At 43.1% G+C, this 17,909-nt stretch overlaps 1 protein-coding gene across 3 annotated transcripts in view; it reads left to right on the top strand.

Annotated features, from left to right (window-relative positions):
- ULK4 (unc-51 like kinase 4) overlaps positions 1-17,909 on the top strand; it is a 649,532-nt gene that overhangs the window by 8,220 nt on the left and 623,403 nt on the right. For all 3 annotated transcript variants that reach the window (XM_066584674.1, XM_066584676.1, XM_066584675.1), the window contains exons 4-10: positions 1,328-1,467; positions 5,236-5,398; positions 7,667-7,768; positions 8,873-8,950; positions 10,193-10,268; positions 11,921-12,010; positions 17,794-17,873. In XM_066584674.1, the coding sequence (XP_066440771.1) occupies positions 1,328-1,467; positions 5,236-5,398; positions 7,667-7,768; positions 8,873-8,950; positions 10,193-10,268; positions 11,921-12,010; positions 17,794-17,873 (729 nt within the window). The remainder of the gene's footprint in view (positions 1-1,327; positions 1,468-5,235; positions 5,399-7,666; positions 7,769-8,872; positions 8,951-10,192; positions 10,269-11,920; positions 12,011-17,793; positions 17,874-17,909) is intronic.

The following is a 17,909-nucleotide window of genomic DNA, read 5'->3' as shown; positions in this document are numbered from 1 at the left end:
CTAAAAATCATCATTCAGCCAAAGAGTGAAAGATGGAAGCATTTATACACAATGGTTATCGCTCAAACGATGGCTTTTGAGCGAGAATCGTTGTGTGTAAATGGACCTTGACTCTCCATTGTAATCCTGCCTGTGATAATGAAATGAATACTGAATAGTTTTTCTACAGAAAGTGGCAGACTATTACTAAGCGGACTGGTCCGTGTGAAAACTGCTGGATTCATTTTAATATAGATCATGATATCAAAAATTAAAAAAAAAATTAAAAATTCTTAACAGTTGGCATAAAAAATTGTCATTTTCTCCTGACACATTCCCTTCAGATATTTTATAAAAAGAGTAAGTTGCGCCACAGACTTGGTTTCACGCACTTAAAAACAGCTTCTTTATGTCAGACAAGTAGTTCATTCACTAAGAGAACAAACACGGTGAGCCGTTCAATAATAGTTCGCAGCAAGCATGGTTTTTGGTTATAGCAACATTTCGGACTCCTGTGTCCTTTTTCAAGCTCCTAAAGACCATCTGCTCAGAGACTTCGACTTCAGAGAAGGGGGGATATCTCTGTGCATAAAGATGAACAACCCCACAAAGAACCAAGGAGCGACCACTTCAGTCAGTTTCTGAGAACGCCCTCTAATAGAACCCGCGAGGCAGTAAGGGTTTAATAGGTTGTACTTGCCATATTTTCTAGTACTGGGTGCGACCTTAAAATAAAGCCTTCCCTTCAGATGACGCCTGCATTATGTCTCTTTATGACCTTTAATTATCTGTTTAATTGCTCATGTCACAAGTATATAAATAATCACCATGTTCATGTGAGCTCCTTCCTATTCCGAATAGTTTTTAGTTGTAGATGCTGGTTGATGCTTTTTACTTGCCCACTTGTTATCTTGCTGTGGGGTCTTCTTATATCCTCTTTGGGGAAACTCCTTTTTTAAAAATATTTTTCTCATGGTGGTTTTGCAAGTGCGTTCATGCCAGGTAGACAACCATGGCAGCTGTTGGCCCAGCGACAGGTGACCCATAGCACAAATTGGCCTACTCCTCTACCCTACTGGAAGTTGTAAAGCATACAGGTTTACCCTTCTATACGGGTCACTCAGTATTAGCAAAAATAGGCTCAGGGGCCACTCTGCCCCCCTCTCCGCCATGTGAGGGGAACACAAGGGGGCAAAGGAGCATAGATGCAGACATATGAAAGTTTAAGCCAAGGGGGGGAACGTCCACTTAGATAACGCCGCAGCGCCTCCTCATGTCTGTGGTTTACATTTTCATTATGCTGCTTTTGCAATGCTGAATGAAAATCTGTATATGAATCCTCTTTCAGGAGGGTCACTTGAGACGGTCATTGGTCAGGATGAGCACTTGCCCGAGGACACCATTCGAGAATTTGCTGTTGATATCATTTCTGGACTTCACTATGTCCATGAACTTGGAATACTCTTCTGTGATCTGAGCCCTCGAAAGGTAAGCCTGTTAGTCAGATCATATATTCTCTTGGACCTCTTGAACCGAACAGTGTGCTGTCCAGTGTGATGTCCTCTACTGGACAGAATCAAGCTGTTTGTGTCTTAGAATAAAGTTTCTATTCCCAAGAATGTTTCAATTTTTTGAATTCCCATACATACTCTAGTATTAGCCGACCCGAGTATAAGCAGAGTCAATATGTTTTACCACAAAAAACTGGTAAGACTTATTGACTCAAGTATAAGCTAAGCTATACTCGAGGATATACTAGGTAAAAAAAAACCCGCAATACTCGCCTCCCAGCAGGCATCTGTGTCCCTGGAGCGATGATCTCCCCGGCGGTGCGGCAAGCTGCTTCAGACTTCTCCCCGCTGTCATATCTCTTGCTCGGTTCTAAATTCCCCCACCATCGGCGCTGTGTAACTAAGTGCTATGATTGAATCGAGCCCCAGCCAATCACAGCCGGCGCTCGATAAACCAATCGCAGCCATTCAGTGATGTCATTCACTGAATGGCTATGAATGATCAAGCGCCAGCTGTGATTGGCTGGCGCTTGATCCAATCACAGCACTTCCTCTCACAGCGCTGATGGCGGGGGAATTCAAAACCAAGCTTGGGAGATGACAGCGGGGAGAAGTCTGAAGCAGCTTGCTGCACCGTCGGGGAGATCATCGCGCCGGGGACACAAATGCCCATTGGGAGGTGAATATTGCAGGGTTTTTTTTCGTACCTCACTCGAGTATAAGCCGAGGGGAGGGGTTATGGCACACAAAAACTGTTTATACTCGAGTATATACGGTAGTTTGCTTTTATGTATATTAAAATATAGGACCCCGTAGGGTGTTTTCACATCTGCCACGTGGAGCTCTGTTTTCCTCCTCCATTTGGGAACCGGGAAAGGAAAATCCCTTGGCCGAACAGGTCAGTCTTATGACTTAACCCAACAGTGCCCAACGGACCACATTGACTATAATGGGGTCCGTTCGGTCTCTGCTCAGCTGCCTGGCTTTTTACTAGAAGAAGAAGCGCTGCATGCAGAGCCTTTTCTTTCTGGTATTATGTACCAGATCTCAGTGGAATCTCTGAATGGAGGTTCAAGTGCAGATGTGAACTCACCCCCCCCCCCCCCCCCATTACATTCGTAACATGTCAGGGTAGGTATAGCCAACTGTAGTAATGTATAGCAATGTACTATACATACTCTAATCCAGTTTTCTCGGTGTTCTTTTGTTCCCCGGTACACACAGGCTTTATTCTATCTGAAAGCTATACTTTTCTATTATTCTGATTGAAATATATTAGGAAATTGCTACAAACATGCAAATTTTAGGGAAGCTAAAGGTGAATCTGCCCTTTAAATTCAGCTGGACAACTAGAATATACAGTATTTCTTTTAGAATATTGGCACTGTGTTTGGGATTGAAAATCCCAGATAATCCCAGAGGGTCTGCTAAGCTTTAACCCTTGTGTACAGGGTTGAATAAGGACAAAACCTTTTTCGGTCTCTGTTTGAGAGTAGGAAATGATTCAAATAGGCAGTGCTTAAACCAATGGCGCAGGAAAATATAGGAGACTTTGTAACAGATCCCGTCAGAGAAACATTCTTCATTCTCCACTTCTCTTCTTAGCTTCTCCCTCTTTCCTCATGGGCCCTCTCATATGGAATGCAAAATCGTTCAAATGGTCACAAAGTCATTTGCTTGAAAATGCTATCAGTTTACGAATGCAGATAAGCGGTTAAGTTTTCCGCCAGTCACTCGCTCATAATACGTTGGTTGTTCGGAGCACTGTACCAGTGAGTGGGAACGACTGAGTAATCGCTGTTTACATGTAACGACTTGCAAATGAGTGAACAGTTTAAATGTTTGCATAAATTGAACGATGAATGAATTTGGGTTTAATCCTTGGCCGTTTTTACACTGAACAATATCTTTCAAATTTGCAGAATTCACCACTTTTTTTTTCTGAACGATAACCGTACCTTGCCAAAGGGCTCTTACACTGTAAAACTGCTAAAATCTGTCTTGGTAAAAATGATGGACTAACAGCTTGTTGATGGATAAGACTAGTAATTATTAGGGAATTATAGTACCAGTGTTTCTGGTGGCACAATGCGCCACACAGCTGTGCTACATCAATCCTGATCCTCAGACATCACACAGCTCTACTACATACATCCTGATTCCCAGACATCACACACACAGCTCTACTACATCCATGCTAATTCCCACAAATGACACGCACAACTCTATTACATCCATTATGAGTCTCACACACACAGCTGTGGTATATCCATGCTGATTCCCACACATTACACAAACAGCTCTACTACATCCATCCTCATTACCAAACATTAAACAAACAGCTCTACTACATCCATCCTGATTCACACACATTGCACACACAGCGCTACTACATCCATGCTGATGGCCAGACATCACACACACACAGCTCTACTACATTAATGCTGATGGCCACACATTACACACACAGTTTTACTACATCCATGCTGATTCCCACAAATCGCGCACACAGCTGTGGTACATCCACATCCATCCTGATTTCCAGACATCACCAGCATAGCAGACTCCTGGATACAGTGATCCGCCCCTGGTCATGTCATCCCTGACTCCACCCACACATGTGATCACATGACAGTAACTTCTTCACAAGTCCTGATAGCTGCTGTTGGCCTATTCAGAACTTTCTACCAGAATTGCTCCTCCCACAGCAATGACGTCACCGCAGGTCCTTCAACCCGCCGCATCTCGGTGGTGGTGGTGGTGGTAGGTCAGTGTCTCCTATTAGGACCACTGAGTTGTGTCTAAGTTAATAATGACTTAGTTGTATTCTCATTTTGTTATTTTTGTCCTCCCTTTCCAAGAGCCCTAACTTTGTTCTTCTTCTGTCGGTCAGGCTCTGTGTTTTATATATGCTGTAGGACCTGTGGTGATGTCCCCAGAGGCGGAGCATGAAAAGCATACATACATACATACATACATACTAGTGGACAAGTGGTTGTTTAGTAGTTTGAATTACATGCTGCTCATAGAAGTCTATGGAAATGGGAGGGGGAGGAGAAGCTGAATGAGTGAGAAGCAGAGAGATGTATACACTCACATATACTGCTCCAGCTAGTAGTGTTTTACTGTCTCGCAGCTACTGGAATCGCATTTATACTACTGATTAGTTCTCTATAATGTCTTCCGTGCGGCTGCTTCTTTGTATATGAGAGAGAGGGGAGCATGATGTCCTCTACTTCATGTGTTCTGTGCATTGGAGACATCACAGCAGCTAGGCTCCATCTACCAGGTCAGGGAAAATTGAGATTATAGAGATCAAGCCTGCAAACTGCTAAAATACATGATACAAGTCATATTATGACCAGAAATAGTGTTATTTCAGCTTATTCTGAAAAGTTATCTGAAAGTGTAGGTACTCTTTGCGGGGATATTGCAGTCCATGTGATTCCCCTGTGTGCGCCATACTCCATACTGTCCACAATAGGGCAAGTCTGCGTGCTGCCACTTTTCTTCTCACAGATGTACACAGAAGTACAGCAGGACCTCGGAGAATACTATGGGCAGTGTATTCAGGATCCATGTGTTTTATGTGGTTTGAGCCTAACCCATTATAAAATACAGCTCTTAGAGACGTTTTATTCTTCATCTGACGTTCTCTGCATATGTTCTGAATGCTGCCTATAGCCAGCTATTGGCGGTATATATTTATTAACATTTATTATTTATTTTCATATCTATGTAACAGATCCTTTTGGATGGACCCGGAACCTTAAAGCTAACAAACTTCAGCTTTTCAAAGGCTGAAGGGGAAAACTTAGAAGAATTTTTTGCAATGGTTGGATCAGAGGAAAATGTAGGTGATGCTGGGGAATGTACACCGCGGCAAAAGCTGAGAAACGGCATTAAAGGTGAACAGAAATCATTTATTTTCTTCTTAAGTTCAAAATGTTTTTATTGAAAGCCTATACATGTACATGATAATCAGACAGACGATGATGCAATACACTGTACGATCGCTGGCGACATCTGTTTTATCGCAAGAATCCACTTCCAGAATCTAGTTAAACGAACATGGACAGGCATTGCGTCGCTTGCTGTAGTTCGCCAAGGCCCAGCACTATAGTCTAATCGTGAGATGGGAAAGCTTACCCTCCCTTTCCCTCATTGGGATAGCCCAATGAGAAACAATGTTGAGCCTCTGAAGGTGGGAGTGATTTCCCTAATCCTGCCTGACAACGCAAGCGGGGGTTAACTCCACTCCCTAAATTTCAATTCAAGAATCAGAAGACATGGTTTATTGTTTAACGTGGAGATTTGATCTGGTTTGGCCGGAAGCCGAATCCCCAGATATTTTATAGGTACATCCTTTCATCTAAAGAGAAACCCTTCCCGGGGGTGGTCTACTTCTTTCAAGGGTAAATTGCCAATTAATATTTTAGATTTTTTTAAGTAATAACTTTAAAATTGCTAATATTATTATGCCTACCAAATTCCTGCAGAATAACGGGGAGACCTACTCTAGCAACGGGCATAAATCAGTAGATCATCTGCCAAGTTCATTAGTAGAAAAATCCTGGTCAAGACTGGGTGCCTCTCCAACAGGCATAGATCCAAGAGAGTTGAGCTGTAAATCCTGTGCAATATCTTCTTGTACCAACATTCCTGGAGAGCTAGTGGAGTCAGAGATATTACCTTATTTTTCTATCTATAAGATGTCTTATCGAGTGCATCTTATAGAGTGAATGTGCTGAAATTTGGACTAGACTGATAGCTGTGTGATAAGGATCCCTTGTCCTTACCACACAGCTGTTGGCTGGGCTGCTTTATAGCAGGGGAGGAGAGCCGCCCGTACGAACAGTTGATTGGTGAGGGTGGGGATGCAGCAGCAGTTCCTGCCGGTGCTTACTAATCAGCAGTACATTCAGGCGGCTCTCCTCCCCTGTTATGAAGGAAACATATGATTCTTACCACACAGCTGTTGGCCGGGATGCTTCATAGCAGGGAAGAAGAGCTGCCCGTATGAACAGTTTATTGGTGAGTGTGGGGAAACAGCTGCAGTTCCTGCTGGTGCTCACCCATCAGCAGTAAGCTCGGACGGCTCTTCTGTCCTGTTATGGAGGGGACGTACGATCCTTACCACACAGCTGCCGACCCGGCTGCTCCATAATAGGGAAGGAGAGCTGCCTGAATGAACAGTTGATTGGTGAGCAACAGCAGGAACTGCTGATACTTCCCCACTCTCACCAACCAGCTCTTCGTAACGGCGGCTCTCCCTCTTGCTATGGAGCAGCCCAGTCGGCAGCTGTGTGGTAAGAATCGCACATCCTTATCATTCCTTTTGAGGGTCACTGGGGAAGAATAGGAGGATCCTTGAGACCCTGCATCTCAGTTTACTCAGCACTAGAACAATTGGAGTCCCAAGGCTCCATATATGCCTAACTAGCAAATTATTTAAAAAAAATTATATTTAAGAAAACCATTTTGACCAAGCAGGAAGTAGACAGACCTGTTAAACAGCAATATTTTAAATACATTCCCTTTCACTTATGTGACTTAGTTTGCACGTTAAGTCATCTGCTACATGTCATTTCCTTTTATATCGCATCACAAAAGCAATGTAATATGAACGCAATCTTTTCCGCTGGCCCTTTTTTTTCCCCCAAGGGCTTGCCTAATGTTTCCCAGTGGCAAATAAAAAAATGACAAATAGCTTTATTTAATGTGGAACTAATGGGGAAGTTCAAAATAACTCGATTTTTATAAAGAACTTACCGTAAAATCTTTCTCATCATGTTGATTGGGGTACACCGCTTTGACCTTGGGTATATAGCGACTGCTGACTGGAGGCGGACACTAAGCAGACAACGAGTTGGCTGCTCCCGCTTGCTATATACCCCCTGCAGGCTCAGGAGCCAAGTGTGTGAGCTGATAGTCATCATCTTCTGACCTTAGTGCCACGCTTCTCTGATGCGGTTACTACCCTTCATAACGCAGGGTTGGTGGTACTGTATGCCTATTGTATGTGGATACTCACAGCAAGTCAGCCACGTGGAGAGGATCGCTACGAGGGCCTCTGCATGCTTAATACCCATCTAAAAATACAATTTGAATGTTAGTTGACACTTTTTAGCTCAATTATTTGTATGTTGTATTTACTGTAATACATTTTATTTTAGGGTCTCCTGTTTATGCCGCTCCAGAAATAATCAAGGGAGCAGATTTCTCCATATCAAGCGATCTTTGGTCTTTAGGATGTATCTTGTATGAAATGTTCACGGGTAAGTTGCACCTTTTACACTTTTGCTTTATAAGTTTCTAACTTGAACTTTTGCCCAAGCCTTTGAATGGACCGGTAATACATATATAATGTCAAGAATGTGAGCAGTATAATTTAGGCTGCTCACGCACTAGTACCTTTTACATTAGAAGCAACAGTTTTCGGCTGCTTTTTCCCACTGGTCACTCTTTTTTTTTTTTTTTGACCCTATAAGCCATGTAGTATGCTGGTCATACACAGATTGTGATGGAGGAACTTGATTCTGCTAGATTTTTTTTGTTTTTTTTGGATGTTTTTGAGTGCATTTGTTGCTAATACTTGGAAAGGTGTTGTTGCTAAAAAATGATGTGCACTCCATCACTAAAAGCCCAACCCAAGTCACTGATCTTGGCAAAAGCCCCGTCCAGAATACTGAACTAGGCAGAGTCCTGTGCTTTGATCAGCAAACTGTCCTTTTGACTGTTCCAGAACAGCGACCCTCACAGACCATCAGGTTGGTCAGAAAGTGGTCCAAAATGTATAGTCTTTGATGACCAGTTTTACTGCCTTGTACAAGGTAATCCTGCACAGCAGGAAGGTAAAGCGTTCGGTAACTATCAGAAGCCTGTGCTGTCTGGTTATGGTTTAATTACTTTTATTCCTCAGGCCACACACATGAATGAGCCTTAGCCAGATGGCTACCTCTACCAGTTCTCGCCCTATGGTAGAGGAAGAAAGGGTGACGGAAAGCCCTGCAGGTTAATGGCTGAGATGCCAACGTCAGCATTAACTGTGACATCTAAGTGGTTGAACGGCTGCAGTTGGAGCTAGCTGTTCCGCACATCTGCTGTGGATGCACTTATTGAACTAATTAACTTAATTGCCCTTTTTTAAATTAATGGGAGCATGCTAGTGTGTTGTGTTTTTGTTTTTTGTTTTTTTGCAAGCACAAATGCACACGATTAGGACACTCAGAAAGTACAGCCAAACAGGCGCGTGTAAACTTGCAACACCCATTGCACAAATACGCAGTGTAAATGCGTTTGACAGCGGCCCTAGTGCATGTTTTCTCAGTTGTTGTCTCGAATGCTCTCTAACAGTTTAATGTCTTTCATTCCCCTTGCAGGGCGACCTCCATTTTTCTCTGAAAGCTTCTCAGAACTGCTAGAGAAAATTGTAAATGAGGACTTTAGTCCACCAAAAGGTATATTATTTCAGTTAGATTATTTTTCTACTGCACAGCTGAGACCCTCAGAAGGAGACATGACTATTAGTACCAGAATGTGGAGGAGGGACTTCTATGTAGAAACTTCTCTTCTGCAAACTATGAAGACGAGTCGCAGGACTTGTTAAACTCCTGCCGTTTGGGTGTTATTTTTTCCTTTTTTTTTTCTTTCTTGTGCTTGGTATATCTTACAGCACCCCGAGATCTGGATTATTAGTCTACAAATCAAAAATGGACGGATTTGCTAGAAAAAGGTTCAGTTGAACTGAAACCATTGCAGCAGGGAGTAAATAAAGAGGTCCCATCCAATATGGAAGTGCTGTCCCTCCATTTTTGATTTGGATACTGCTTGGATCTGTGGATCAAGCTTTACAGGAGACTGGCACCCAGTGTATGGACTTTGTTGCTCCTTCATTAGTGCAGTTATTACAGTCTGCAGTGCATCATTATTAATGTTCTGCAACTTTTCAAATACTTTGTCTAATTCTTCATCATTTGCAAGTTTCTTTCTGTCAGCAAATTAAACCTTTTTTGTTTGCATCCAGAGCCTGAAAACCCCTCATTTTTTATTAAACAACAATTACTTTATTTATGTATAACCTGATGACTCTTTTAGGCTGGGTTCACACAGGGCGGATTTGCCACGGAAATTCCGTCCGGAACTTCGCCGCGGCGAATCTGCCTGGAGCCGCTAAACCACACGGGACTGCAAATGCTTCGCAGCAGAAGCCGACATTGCTGCGCAAATTCCCCGGCCGCAGCATGTCGATTCTATTTTTTTTTTCCCCTGTTGCAGCCACGCTCCCCTCTATGGGAGCTCTGGCCACAATGGAAAAGCGTGCGGCCAAGCCACTCCAAAACCTGTGGCTAAGTGCCGTGGGCTTTGAAACAGCACTTTCCCGGTGGAAATCTTGTGGGTTTTTTTCGCTGCGGCCAAACCGCGAGATTTCCACCACTAATACGCCGTGTGGGAACCCAGCCTGAAAGGCCCAAAAGTTAAAATTAAGATCTGATCTATCAAGGGACCTCTAATGATAGGCTCAAAACTTCAGTGTGTAAAGATACACTGATTTAGTTTATTCCCAGCCCCGTACAATAACTAGCAACGGAGTCTATAAACACACATCATCCATTCTGACACGTATCCATTCACTTTTATGTGAAAAGACATTTGTTTTTTTTAATTGTTACTTCTTTCTGTTTGTAAATGTTTCTAACCAGGAGCGTCGTCTGCCGAGCCGTCTCCAGAGTTCCACTCATTACTCAGTGGCTTACTGCAGAAGGACCCTCTAAAAAGGTAGGTTAAACTAAAATGGCTTGCGCCCTGCTGGGGGTACCACTTCTACCAAACCCCGCTGAATGTTTACCAGGTGTACTGGACGAAGAGCAGCGGGAATTCCTTGTCCACATTATTCTTGGTGACGTGTTATTTTTGGCCCATATGGCTGCTGCATTGCGCTGGATGGACAACCTACCCCCGGCGCTCCCCAAATGGTGAAATCTCATCAATGTGACTCTCCCATACAAAAGATAGTGTATAAAAATAGAAAATGCCCAGATAAATTTTATAAAATCTGGGGAATTTGGTATAGCTCATCAACCGCAACCCACACGCAAAACGCATTTCAGCAATTGGCCGACCTAATGAGGTCTTCGACCCTTCCAGGTTCTCTTTAGTCATTCACAGGTATGATGATGATATCCTGAATTTTACAAATACCTTATTCAAACGTGTTCCATTATACAGTGTACATTAATTTATGTTAAGTGTATTCTTGTGCTTGAGCCATGTTATATTCACTTTGTAACTGAGCAATATAACTCGTTATGTTCTTTCGTTCCTTGATAAAAAATGACTTTAAAAAAATGTAAAAACAAATAACTCGCGCCTTGTAGTGTTTACTGTAGAGACTATAAGGCTGGTCATACATATTAGATACAGGTCAGCCAATTTAAGCCTCCTGACTCTGTCCCTAGAGCAGATCTCAGAGAAGATAGTGATTGGGAAGTTGGAGTTTAACTACCCGATCCAGTGGCGTAACTATAGAGGGTGCAGGGAATGCGGTTGCACCCGGGCCCAGGAGCCTCAGGGGGCCCATAAGGCCTCTCCTCTCCATATAGGGAGCCCAGTACTATGAATAAAGCATTACAGTTGGGGGCCTTGTTACAGGTTTTGCATTGGGGCCCAGAAGCTTCAAGTTACGCCTCTGACCTGATCCTCTTGTTCTGGGGAGATAAGCTGCTGCCAGGGGTGTCCAGCAACAACTTATGTCCCATTAAGACATGACAGTCGGCTAAACGACTGTATGGGCACTGACGTCACGGCTAGGCTGTTGGCGCTCATGGAGAGTCTTTAGAGAGGCGGATCCTCACTGGGTTCTCACCGGCTTTCGCTGAGGGGAGTGTTTACACTTAGTGAGACGCCAGCGATAGAGCAATGATTTTTATGCTGGTTGTAATTGAGCGACCCATAAACTGCAAACAAGTAGTATATGATGGCTGCGCAGTTAGACAATCGTTAGCATGCATTTGAATTAATTTTTCATGAATCATCCTGTGTAAATGGCCCTATCCTCTCCTTACTATACATAAGACACATGCATGTAAAGGGCGGGGGATTGGGAGAGATAGGCTGACACCTAACTCATGTATGGGCGGCTTAAAGCTAGAGGAAACTGGGCATTGTTTACTATGTCCATAAGGGTTTTCCAATTTTTGTCCCTATAGGTTATAATTAAGGCAAAATATCGTAGAGATTTTCTACATGCTCTTCCATTCTGAATTGGTTTTCAGCATCTGATGAAGAATGGCCGCATTGTTCTAAACAGCCCATAGTGAGACCGTGACAGGTATCCCCAAATACAGAGGAGCAAGATCAAAGGGTGTTGGAGAAAACGTGCTTCGTGTTTGTCATTCCCTAGTAATGCAGCTGCCTTCATTTTTTTTTAGATTTACCTGGACTGAATTACTGAGCCATTCTTTTTGGAAAGGTGCATTCACTGGTGTTGACAGAAGTGTCCCGGATGTCAGCAGCCCGAGGTATGGAACAATGAATGTTTTCTGAAAGGTCGATGGATCTTAAAATGCTGTCATGACGATATTGGATGACGCAAACAATAAATGACCAGCGCCTTGTATGATGGAGTGTTCTATAAAAAATCAACAATTGCTCTATTGCAATAGGAACAGAAATGAGCGCGCTGGACAGCGCCTCTTGTTGGTGGTCCATGGTGGGTGGAACGTGAACCTGGGATGGTTTATAGTAGAAGGCACATAAAGTGCAGAGAGTTTGTGGAAGTCACAAGAACGGAGAACCCCTGTCCCAAAGTAAGGACATCAGATGAGAGCATGCATGGAGGAGAGCTTGGGAGCGTGGCCCCCAGGAGTGGTACCAAGTAAAAAGAAAGAAATGACTCCTGCGCTCATGGTGACCCGTGTAGTGCCACTACCGTAGTGACTAGCCTAGGGATAGACACGTGTACATGTGTGGACTGTTGATGTCCGTAAGAGGTGATAGAATGAGTCAGCCCTCTAGGGTGAAGTACTAAACAGAACTCCAGTAGACAGTGCAACACGTTTCGGAGGCTAAACCCTCCTTTCTCAAGTACAAAAGGACCAGGTCCGTGTCGCTCCAGTGTCAAATAGGAATATAAATGAGGAGCACACTCACCTGGTGCCAGGCGGGGAACCCTCAGTCAGGGTGAAACCCATCTGCACCTATGTGTCCCAGTTCGCTGGTCACACAATCCTTGGTCTATGATAGACATTAGCCAAGGAACCAAATTTAAGAAAACAAATGCCTCCGCACTCCAGGGATCGGGGTAGGATGAAGTAAACGTCCCAGCAGCTAGATGGTTAACTCCATATTTATTCACTTAAAGGTTCAGAATAAGAATTTGAAATGCGTTTGCAAATAGCGCTTGCCAGCACCAAAACACGTTGCAAATCCTTACTCTGAACCTTTTAGCGAATACATATGGTGGTTAACCATCTAGCTGCTGGGACGTTTACTTCATTCCACCCCGATCCTTGGAACGCAGAGGAATACTAGATAAAGGGGAAGGGTGTCCATATATTAGAGTAACTAAAGTTTAATAGACAGCAGTACTAAAGACAGAAAAGGTACAGTATTGGCGTACATTGTGTTGTAGACCGTCGCCTCCAGAAATGTTACAGGAGATGGAAACAACTGCTGAAAGAAGAAAACAATGAAAACCAATTTAACCCCTTCTCTCCCCATGACGTAAGGGTACGTCAAAGGAGCGGGGTACTTAGGGCAAAATGACGTACCCTTACGTCATGGGGATAGCGCGGAATCATCACAGACCTCGCGCTATCCCGGAGCCGGCTGTCAGTAATCGCCGGCCTCCCGCTGCAACAGCCCCCCCCCTGCTGTTAACCCCTTCCCTTCTATGTAGATCGCGGCATGGGAAGGGTTCACAGAGGGAGCGCGCTCCCTCTGGGAAGTTGCCGGGCTGTCGCGATACAATCGCAGAGAGCCCGGCCTGTTGCCCGGCCATGGCAACAGGACGCCAGATAAAAGTCCTGCCATGCCTTATCACAGCGATCATCAGTGCTGTGCTTTAAGTCCCCCAGAGCGACATAGATGGTGTAAAAAAATAAAAATAAATGATAAAAATGTTAAAAAACCTTTTCTTTATGCTTTTTCTTATATTACCATAAAAAAGGTTAAAAAAAGATTAAAATGGCACATATTTGGTATCAACGCGTCCATAACGACGTGTACAATAAGTTAAATATGCTTTTTGATCTGCACGGCAAAAAGCGTTAAAAAAAAACGCAAAAAAACAGACAAAATGCTAATTTTTAGCATTTTGCCTCCAAAAAATGCAATAAAAGTGATCAAAAAAGCCGTATATTCCCCAAAATGGCACCAATAAAAACTACAGCTCGTCTCGCAAAAAATAAGCCCACACAGAGCTCCGTACATAGAAAAATAAAAAAAACGTTACAGGACTTTGAATGCAGCGATTTAGAAAAAAAAATTACAAAAAAGGTTTTTATTGCAGAAAAGTGGAAAAACCTAAAAAAAATAGAAGAATTTTGGTATCACTGTAATCGTACCGACCCGCAGAAAAAAATGTATTGTGTCATTTATGCAGCATGATTAATGCTGTAAAAAAAACTAACAAAAAAAACCCCGAAAACTCTATGGCAGAATTGATGCGTTTTCTCTCCTTGCGATCATAAAAAAAAATAATAAAAGTTTTACAATGTAGTCAATGTACCCAAAAATGGCACCATAAAAAACTACAGTTCACCACACAAAAAACAAGCCCTTTTACAGCCGCGTTGACGGAAAAATAAAAGTTATGGCTTTTGAAAAATGGAGATGAAAATCCGCCAAAAATTGTTGCATCCTTAATCCCAAATAGGCCGTGCCCTTAAGGGGTTAAATAAATGCTAACCTTCACATATCTATGTTATATAGTTCCTGGGATGTAGTATAATAAAGTTAGAATTAGTTTATTTCTGCTCCGCTGAGCTCCTACGTGTCCAGAGAGGCTTACAGGAGAGGAAGAGGAAACTATTTTAGGTTCTACCGCCATCTAGTGGGCATTAATGCTCAATGCAATATGGCATTCACAAGCTACTACGGTATGAAGCTGTCGATATATACAGTGACCGTGCAGTAATCACCAGATAGTTGACCTTAAATATCTGTGCATGCAGCCTCAACATAAACCGTTTCTCATATATATATATATATGATATGATCATCCCAGATATATCTGGGAAGATTTGCTATTGAAAATGTGCCAGTTTTCTGGCTCTGATTGTGCCAGAAAGCTGACTAGCATAATTTGCAGCACATTTATATTGTATATTAGACACTTTGAGACAATTTTTTTTTTTCCATGTCTGGGGGAAAAAGGGCATGGACCTTGCTTGTATGCCAAAAAAGCACTAACACTTTGGTGCAAAAACTGGTGTAAAACTAAGCCAGCTAGTAGGTCATATAATCTTAGACTAGACAGTCTAAAGCAGGCCCAGGTTTATCATCTAGCATAAGTCACTATGATAAGTCTTGCACTTTTTAATGCTAAAGGCTTGTTCACATGCAAAGACAATCTTTCAAACCAACCACTTTTTCAAATAATGTTATGACCTTTATTTATGTTGCGCCAACATATTCCGCAGCGCTTTACAAATCAGAGGGAACATAAACCAAAAAAGACATAACATACAGTATTAAACCAATGGACAGCTTGAGCAATAGGGGTGAGAAGCCTGCTTGCAAGAGCTTCCAGACTATAAGGTGTGACACGAGGTACAACGCTGTATGAGCCAGTCACCAGCCGAGCTTGTGTATAAACAGGTAATGGGTGCAGTAGGGGGTGTGGAAGTTACAATGGGAAGAACGGGGTCGGGTTTCCAAGGGAGAATGTAGAAGCTGGGTAAATGGAAAATAACTAGATTAAGGAATATGGTAGTCCTCCCTAATGAAGCCTTTCCAGCAATCTGCTGCAGAGAAAACATATTACATGCTGGCAATTCAGATGAATTAATTACTTTGGGGCAATTCTGCCAAAGCAGGAACCACACCTGAATGAGTGCATTGGAAATGGTTGAATGTGCTCATTTGGCCGTTCCCAAAACATTTTGGTGATCATATAACTGTTTCCAAAACAGCTGAATGAGAGCCCAGAATTCAGCCCCCTCCGCCCAACCTCATTTTATAACCCATATGATTGATGTGCGTTGTCTCTTTAAAAGGGCATTAACTTTTCAGCCAACTTATGCTCCTCTAATAGACTGTGTGTCTCATCAATCTAGTAATGCACTTTCATTAAGTGTTTACAAATGGAAATCCAGTTCTTTATAAAGTGATGGGCGATCCTTGGAGTGTCTAAACAGTATAAATCCCAACTCTTGATACCTCTGCTGTCTGAAAGGGCCGTGGTGCTCTAGCAAGCACTGTGACCCCTTCATTGTTACCAGCCACAGCTCTATACTTTTAGTAGATCCCTATTCAAACCGCTGATGAGCAGGGTGCAGAGAGCCCGACACCCGCCGATCTAATGTTTATGGATTTTGTATTGGAATAGAAGATAATTTTTCATTAGTCATCTACCAAAATACTTTGGGGTACATTTTCGAAGCCCAAGATTTTCTGCGCCAGCTTAGTACAATCTCCTCGGGCACATGGTGCGCCACATACATAAAGAGGCACACACCACTTCATGTATTCAGCCTGTCCCCATCAGCTCCGTGCACCAAGACAGAAATGTACACCATGCCGGATCTAGTGTGCATCTCTGGTACAAGGGGCTGCTGATAAGTCTTTGGCTTTACCCAGAAAGAAACGAGATAGGAAGATGAAACTTTACATTTATTCCACATACTCTCCACTGATGCCAACACACTCCTTACATCGGTATTCCAAGTTCTGTAAGCCTTGCAAAAAGAAGGATTTTGGTTGTGCCTCAAATCAGTGATCCGTAGCAGCCATGGCATCAGAAATGGTGTGAAATTTGGTCCCCTTGAGGTGTTTCTTCAGGTTTGGATACAGATGATAGTCGGAGGGAGCTAGATCTGGTGAATAAGGTGGGTGGTCAACCAGCTGGAAGCCTAGCTCCACCAGTTTTGCAGTGGTTGCTTGTGCAGTGTGAGCGGAGGCGTTGTCTTGCAGGAACAAGATTCCTTTGCACAGCTTGCCGCACCTTTTGGCCTTCAGAGCTGCCTCCAATTAGTCCAAAAGTTCAATGTAACACCTTGCATTGATGGTGGAACCATTGTGAAGGTAGTCCACTAGCAGCACGCCCTCCTTATCCCACAGACGCCATCACCTTAGTGTCTGAACTTCTTTGGGCGAGAAGAACCACTGTGCCTCCACTCTTTTGACTGCTCCTTGGTTTCAGGGTCATACAAATAAATCCAGGTCTCATCCATAGTGACCAGTCGATCCAGGAAGTTCTTATCAGTCAGGAAACGCTGACAAATGGACCGGGAAGTTTTCACTCGCATGCTTTTCTGATCTGTTGTCAAACATTTGGGGACCCACTTTGCAGAAAGCTTCTTCATGTTCAGATGTTCATGGATAATGACACAAACACATTCACCAGAAATCCCCATGATGTCTTCTATTCCTGCAGCTGAAATTGGCCGATTCTCCAGTATGAGGTTGTGCACAGCATCGACGATCTCCAGAACAACAACCTCTCTCGGTCGTCCAGGACGTTCCTCATCATTGGTGCTGAAGTGGCCCGTTTTAAATTTGGCAACCCAGTTCTTACCTGTAGAATATGACGGGCATTGATTCCCCCAATGTCTGCCACATATCACCATGAATATCCTTCGAGGACCTTCCTTGCAGAAACAAGAATTGTATCACTCCTCTGCTCTCATTTGCTGTGAATATCGCCTTAGACTCCGCCATTTTGTTTTCCCGCCTGCCTAGATCACTGTTGCCATGAGCTACAAACAACATTTTGTAAACTTATATTAGACACATAAGGCTTTCATGTGATGTAACATTTGTTACCATAGTAACAAAAAAAGAACACAAAGCCAAAGACTTATCAGCAGCCCCTCGTACATGGCACAGGCATAGTACTAGAGGACTAGGGGGGTGAGCGGGGGAGGCATCTATGTACTCCATGCTGTTTAATTTAAAAAGTCTAGTTGTTGCCTCCCAGTTTTTTGCTTCTGGCCTTTTCATGTTGCAAATCTGTCAACATTTCCAGATTATAGGATTCTGGATTAAAGGGATATTTCTGTAATTTCATTCTGTCATGCAAAGATATTAAAGCATTGTTGTAAACTTCAGTTAAAGAGGTGTTACTCCTCTCTCATCACAGGATAAACACTGAAGCCGCGGAGAGCGACACCAAGGACAGTCCTGAAACTCTGGGAAATTTACACAAGTCATTTAAGATTGGTCTGTATCATCAGTGACTGCAATCCAATTTGTAAC

The sequence above is a fragment of the Eleutherodactylus coqui genome, chromosome 12 (assembly GCF_035609145.1).
Source record: "Eleutherodactylus coqui strain aEleCoq1 chromosome 12, aEleCoq1.hap1, whole genome shotgun sequence".
Classification (NCBI taxonomy): domain Eukaryota; kingdom Metazoa; phylum Chordata; class Amphibia; order Anura; family Eleutherodactylidae; genus Eleutherodactylus; species Eleutherodactylus coqui.
Note: the sequence above shows the minus strand (reverse complement) of the source record. Positions and strands in the feature narration are given on the sequence as shown.